The 7,077-nt window shown below is 40.6% G+C and overlaps 1 protein-coding gene across 2 annotated transcripts; it reads left to right on the forward strand.

Moving 5' to 3' along the window:
- Positions 1–1,460: 1,460 nt before the first annotated feature.
- Positions 1,461–4,469, forward strand: LOC131248710 (heavy metal-associated isoprenylated plant protein 9). 2 transcript variants are annotated; one of them, XM_058249124.1, is made up of 5 exons: positions 1,462–1,773; positions 1,875–2,073; positions 2,146–2,318; positions 3,178–3,268; positions 3,956–4,469. In XM_058249124.1, exons 1-5 carry the CDS (start codon positions 1,756–1,758, stop codon positions 4,426–4,428), a joined length of 954 nt encoding a protein of 317 aa, XP_058105107.1. In that variant the 5' UTR covers positions 1,462–1,755; the 3' UTR covers positions 4,429–4,469. The 2 variants fall into 2 exon arrangements, with proteins under 2 accessions (XP_058105108.1, XP_058105107.1); XM_058249125.1 differs by lacking the exons at positions 2,146–2,318; positions 3,178–3,268 and having other exon boundaries at positions 1,461–1,773.
- Positions 4,470–7,077: the final 2,608 nt, after the last annotated feature.

Below are 7,077 nucleotides of genomic sequence, written 5' to 3' on the forward strand. Positions count from 1 at the left end.
GGAAGTAGATTAGCTAGTGTACCACACACCACCAACATGTGTAGTGTGGGTATGTGTCATGCAAAGACAAGCACTAGCATTGCTCGAGCTCTGAACTGGACTAATGGTTAAAAGAGATTAAAGTTACATGTCCCCATAATAATGTATTTATTATATCCACACCATTTATTCATTTGACGAGATACATTAGCAGGAGCCATGATGTAGAGCGGGTCGTGGACAGTTTCATGGCCAAGATGGATCAGAAAAGGCCCGGTCGACGACAGAAGTGATCCGGACCATCGGACCTTAGATCGGGCATATCTTGCAATCCGGGATGAGTTATCTGACGTAAAATATATGATTTTGGGGTAGAACGAGCTACTTTAGCCAACCAACCCCGCTATGCCGGGTTGCGCAGCCTGGAATTGCGAAAAACCCCTTGATCGATGGTCGTTTTCCTGTTTTAATTTTGTTTTTACTATAAATAGTAAGTTTTAGTTTGATTATAACTCTTCATCCATCGAGCTTTAGGAGTTGCGCCCAACGTGAAAAGAGCTTAGAATAATTAGGAGAACGGTTTGGTGAAGCCAAATAGGACACTTACTATTTTTGGCCGAAAACCTTGCGCACTAGTAGACATCACGACCGTCTATAAATAGTAAGTTTACTATTTATAGTAAGTCGCGGATTCTAGGAGTTTGAGTTGTAGTTTGATTCTAATTTCTTTCCCATTGCTTGGTACCCTTATTTAAAGGGTTGTGAACTCGTTTTTAAGCATTAATCAATCAATTTCGAATTTATTAGAATTTATTTCTATTTTCTGCTTTCTTTTCTCGTGGATTCGAGAAGTCTCTGTGAGGAGTCCAGAGAAGTTCCGTGGATTCGGAATAGTTATCCTCTTGAGGAAGACGGTGCTCGACCTCACGTCCTCCCCTGCGTCAAGCCAAAAATGAGTCATATCCAAATTCAAATAGACCCCACCACAAATAGCAGCATGTACAATGAATTAAAACATTTATAGAGCCCACCATATCCATTTATATTTTTCCATTTAATCTATTCATAAGGTCACACTGACCTGGATAAAAAGGAAAAAAAAAACAAATATCAAAACTTCCGTGACTCTCAAAAGGTTTCAATGGTAGACCTTCAATCAACTGTTACCTTTTGCAGTGAGGTCCACTTGATCTTTGGATTTGTCTTATTTTTCGGTGCAAGCCTCGTGACTACCTCGCCGGCCAAATGTACGGACGGTTTAGTTATAACACAAACATCATGATGGAGCCCACGAAAATTAGTGACGTCGACACATAAGCCATGTCGGTGGCGTGTGGTGCGGCAGCCAATCGGCTTGGGTTTGAAGGAAAAAGATAACTTTTTTTTGTTTTTTAATTATCCTTCTAAAACTTACAGTCTCTTTCTCATTGTTCCACCACCTTACTCCTCTCATCTATAAATGGTGCCACACCCGCCCCTCGATTCCCTCCCTTTTACTGCCTTTGAAGTAAGAGCAGAAAAAGAAAAGAAAAGAAAGCAAAGGTGGATTGAGGCTTAGAATTAAGAATACAAGAGGTTCTACCTAGAGCTAGTGGTGTTGCATGTGCTTAGGAATCATTTGTTCAGTTTAAGATATTCACAACATTCCCATCTCACATACATTTCTATATAAAAAGAGTCCCATTTTTTTGTGCTTATTGAGTCTCCCTCTCTCTTATTTCTCTTCTTTTCCTGTTGAGAGGGCCAGTTTCTCTGTATTCCATTGGTTAGGCTCAAATGGGTGAAGCCAAACAGGTAATATTTGGGTTTTGGGATTTGGGTTTTTCTTGTTATGGGTTTTTTGTTCTTGGGGTGTCGAATTCTGATGTGGGCTTTTTGTGTTTTGTGTTTGGCAGGAAGAAGCAAAGGCAGAGACTAAGCCAGAAGAGAAGAAAGAGGAGAAAGCCGAAGACAAGAAAGAAGAAAAAGCAGAGGAGAAGGCAGAAGAGAAGAAAGAGGAAGAAAAGGCTCCACCTTCTCCTATTGTCTTGTTTGTAGACATGCATTGTGTGGGATGTGCAAAGCGGGTAGAGAGATGCATCATGAAGTTTAGAGGTCTCTCTCTCTCTCTCTCTCTCTCTCTCTCTCTCTCTCTCATATTCATTTCCTTTGTTTGTTGGCAATCAGGGGTTGAAGCTGTGGAAATAGATATGGGCCAGAACCAAGTAACAATAAAGGGAATAGTAGAGCCACAAGCTCTCTGCATGAAAATACAAAAGAAAACAAAGAGAAAAGCAAGGGTCTTGTCTCCATTGCCTCCACCTGAAGGAGAATCCAAACCTCAAGTTGTTACATCTCAGGTCTAATTCTACATACTAATACATGAAACCCTCTAATCCAAACCCTAAGGAATTGATATCTACACCCTCCTGTCTGATTTCCTTACACTCCCTTTGGAAAAAATCATCACCCGCGAACAATTTCACCAGAATTGCGGTTCAAATGACCTCAGTGCCCCCACCATGATGCGTTGATGACATCCACTTTTACCATCATGCATGCCTCACATGTTTGGTCATGTGACCGAAAATCATGCAAATTCATTACTTTGGTTAGCCACACAATCGGAACATTGAGAAGGCCCACTCTTCTCCTCCCAACTGTTCCTTCTCATGTGGTCCCCCTAATTCATGGATTGGCTTGATTTTTGGGACCGTGAACAAACAAGGGATACCGTGCATGATGATCGGAGTCGATTTCCTGAAGGGACTATACAAATCAGGACCTTTTTCCATTTTGGCTACTTTTTGGTATTGAAGAGTGCAAAAGCGTACCATTGTTTAAGTAAAATTAAATCTGGGTGTGTTTTTGTACATGGTGGCTTCCCTAATATAAATTTCGCCCCCTCTTTTAAACGGTGGTGATTAATCCTACAGCTATCAAGACCATCCAAACAGTGGGCATATTGCTGATGGAGCATGCATAAAAGAAATGCACTGATCTAGCAATCCTAACCGTTCAATTGGTGGCTTTCAAATGGATGGTTAAAAGCAAAAGGCGAATGGTCCAAATCAGACAGGCAAAATCAGATTGTTAGTGCTGACTACTAGTTGGACGGTCTGGATTAACATAAAACTATGCCATGTATTTTCACACTTGAATTTATTTAGATAATTGTGCATGGGACTCACCAAATTTCTACGGTTGGGATGATGACAGGTAGGTGAGGTGACCACTGTAGTGCTGAATGTAAACATGCATTGCGAGGCGTGTGCACAGCAACTCAAAAGCAAGATTCTCAAGATGAGAGGTACTTAATCTAGGATGTTCACTAACGTAACCTTGTTCCACGTGGAATCGCATAATCGGTTACTTAGGCCATCGCCGTAACTTTCAACAGTCCCGATTTGGTACTCCGCGGGCTACCATATAAAAGTAGTCCATGGGTCCACTTGCTGAATAAGAAGTGTCCACCAACTTTTTGTTGTGGTGTCCATGTGATAAATACGCAGTTTTATCATGACCATCGTGATGGGTTCCTTCCTTTCTACTAATTGGTGTCTACGGATCACCATTTTATTGTAGCTCGCGGATCAGAAATAATTATTTCTAGGCTTTGGGTGAGAATCAGACCACAAACAACCACACAGCTACTGTAGAAGTGGACAGTGCATGCATCTCAGTCCAAACCTGCCGAATTGTAGTCCCACTGATGGCCATCTAATCGACTTCCAAAATGAGAATTAATCAACGGTCCAAATTCAACCAAAAAATTACCAGTTATCGGATATTATGAGTACCCGATCATCTGATTTTATGGATACTGTCAATCAGCAAGTGGGGCCCATGATTTGTACAGTTCTAGATTGAAATCACATGCATCTCAAGCGTCCAGCAGTTGTGTGCGTGAGCACCGATATCCGTACTCTCCATGCAAACCAAATTACTTCTCCCACTAAAATGCACCGTGGGCGCACTGAAACTCATGTTCACGCAGGAGTCCAAACCGCCGAGACGGAGCTGAGCAGCAGCAAGGTGACGGTGACCGGCACCATGGATGCTGACCGGCTCGTCGACTACGTCTACCGACGAACACGCAAGCTTGCCAAGATCGTCCCTCAGCCGAGCAACGAAGAAAAGGCTGGAGAAGAGAAGAAACCAGAGGAGAGCCCGAAAGAAGCCGAAAAGCCACCGGAAGAAGCTCCAAAGACCGAAGAGAAGAAAGAAGAGAATGGAGAGAAGAAAGAGGAAGAGAAACCTCCTGAGAAAGAAGAGAACACTGCCAGCGAAGAGAAGCCAGCTGAAGCAGCAGCCGTGGAAGAAGAACCAAAGAAAGAAGGTGAAGAGATCCCCATCAACGACGATCTGGCGAAGAAGGTGATGTACTGGCCACCTGTTTATGTGATCGAGCATATCCCGCCACCACAGCTCTTCAGTGATGAAAATCCAAATGCATGTTGCATTTCTTAAGAACGTACAATAATACTACAATGGAAATAGAGATTGTATCATTTTAGTATCGATTATTAATAATATTTGTAGTACTATATAAATATATATGATGCAACCACATGGAGTATGTACGCGACAACGTTACGTATTTCAAGTGACCAAGTTTAGATGGTGGGAATTTTTACTGCCACTTAATAATAATGAACTTTTAGTACAGATGTATATTGGGTTGTTTGGTTTAAGTGTAAATACCAGTAGTACAATAATGACAAAAGCATAATCATAAGTTGTGATAGCTCCCAATCACACCTTAAAAATTAAACAAAACTAAATGTTATTTTCAAACCAAAACTTTATGGTTTATGTGTTATATGCACTCTGTCTGTTCATTATTTTAATCCATTTTTAGCTCATGAGCTTAAAATTAAGGCAGATCTAAGCCTCAAGTGGACTGTATCATTGAAGAATTGAAAAAACTGAATCATTTGCTTACCATAAATAGGATTTACTTATTTTTCTATTTTTCTTACATTATAATTGATCCGCATGCAGTCTATGATTATGTGGCGCAATCAAAATGTAATAAATATGTTTTACTTGTTTGCAGCAAGGAGAGAATATGGATTCATCATTGAAAACTGTGGATTCAATAATGGAATAGCCCACTTTTAGCTTTGGATCTATTTCATTATTGAACTCATGATCACAAATGAAAGAGCCTGGTTGATAAACACACGAATCGTGGTATTGCCAAGTTAATAAGTACTGATTACACATAAACCAAATCTCCTTTGAAATGCCGTACCTGTCAACGGCAAATACTAAAGGAGCACAGCTTTGGTGGATTCCAAGGTGGGTGGGACCCACTGTGGCATGGTCCATCTAAGATTTGGATCTGCTTCATTTTTTGAATCATGATCTAATATGAGCTTTCAAAATGGATGAACGGTGTAGATGTAAGGCACTACACAACAATGGGCCCCACAGAGGGATCCACCCAAACCGCACCAATACTAAAGTAAGCAATTATTACTCATCTATGTAATTACGCTAAATCCAACATGTCCTTGGGTAAGTCATTATCCAAAAGTGACGGTGAGTGTGTGATCCAAGGTCCGGCTAGCTTAAAAATGATATTATTTATTTATTTATTTATTTTTTAAGGTCCAAATTCAGCAAACAAGCGTCTGCTAATCAGAGTTTTAAGATCATCTGACAGATCTCTAGTGTCCCCCACTAATCATGCGGTTTGGATTTGTTGTACATGTGTTACATGCGCACTAACTGAGTGCAGGCGCACGGATCTCATACTCTAGCAAGTGAACCTATCAGGCTTGTTGAATGCACAATCTGTATACTTTTGAATGGGAAGTAAACAATTTGTTTCATCGTAAAGACCATTTCTCCGAACATTTGACCCGAACCGATCTGTTGCATGCTTGGCCTGACCCAAACCGAGTCGGATCGGATTGGGTAGGAATCGATTTTTTTAACAGTGAAAATCATTATCATCGCTGCTATTTTTGGTGAGGTCCATTTGAGCTTTAGATATGATTCATTTTTTTTCCAAATGCTTTAAAATGATCACGAAAAATTGATAAACAGTATGGATATAATAAATACATCATTTTGGGGCCCACGTAATGTGGATCTCATTTGAGCTGTTCATACAACTCGGAGCTCGAGGAGTACAGTTGTGTTGACGTGCACAGCACGCTAGCAGTTGTTACGTGCTGTGCACGAAAGTGTCGTGCATGATGTAACGTTAGCAAGTTCTGTGGGTCTCATCATGGGGTATGTGTTATATCCAAACCGTCCATCCATTTGGCGAGCTCGTTTTAAGGCTTGAGATGAAAAATAAGACAGATGTAACTATCAAGTGGACCACACTTAAAAAAGCTGTGGTGATTGAACGTCTACCATTGAAACCCTTTTTGGATTAATTTGAAATTTGTTTTTCCTCTTAATATAGGCCTCTATTACCTTATTAATTGAACGTCTACCATTGAAACCCTTTTTGGATTAATTTGAAATTTGTTTTTCCTCTTAATATAGGCCGCTATTACCTTATTAACAGATTGGATGAAAAATAAACATTATGGTGGGTCCTAAGAATTGTTTAACAGTGAAAATCATTCTCAGCTGTTATTTGCGGTGTGGTCCAAATGATCTTTGGATATGATTCATTTTTTTGGATAATGCTCTATTATAATCTCTAAAAATATATGAACGGTGTAGATATGATAAATACATCACTGTGGGGCCATATAACTTTGATCTCACCGTTCGTACAACTCGGAGCTCGAGGAGCGTCAGTGCTCGTCTTCGCACGACACGTACCTACAGCTAGCTACTGCTAGCTTTGTATGGTACACAGGCAAATCCTCTTACAATAGTGAGTAAACTCTGTTGGGGCCCAACTTGAATGCATGTGGTTTATCCACGCCGTCCATTCGTTTTTCCATATCATTTTAGTGGTTAAACCCAAAATTGATGAATATCCAATGCTCAAGTAGACCATACCATAGGAAAAAGTAGAAATATCGATATGAACCACTCTGAATCGAACCGGATCGAATCGGTCTGGTTCCATTCGGATCGGGTCGGTCCGGATTAACCACAACACCATGTCGATCCGAAAACGGTCGGATCTGAAGAGCCCCTATT

The sequence above is a fragment of the Magnolia sinica genome, chromosome 6 (assembly GCF_029962835.1).
Source record: "Magnolia sinica isolate HGM2019 chromosome 6, MsV1, whole genome shotgun sequence".
Lineage (NCBI taxonomy): Eukaryota > Viridiplantae > Streptophyta > Magnoliopsida > Magnoliales > Magnoliaceae > Magnolia > Magnolia sinica.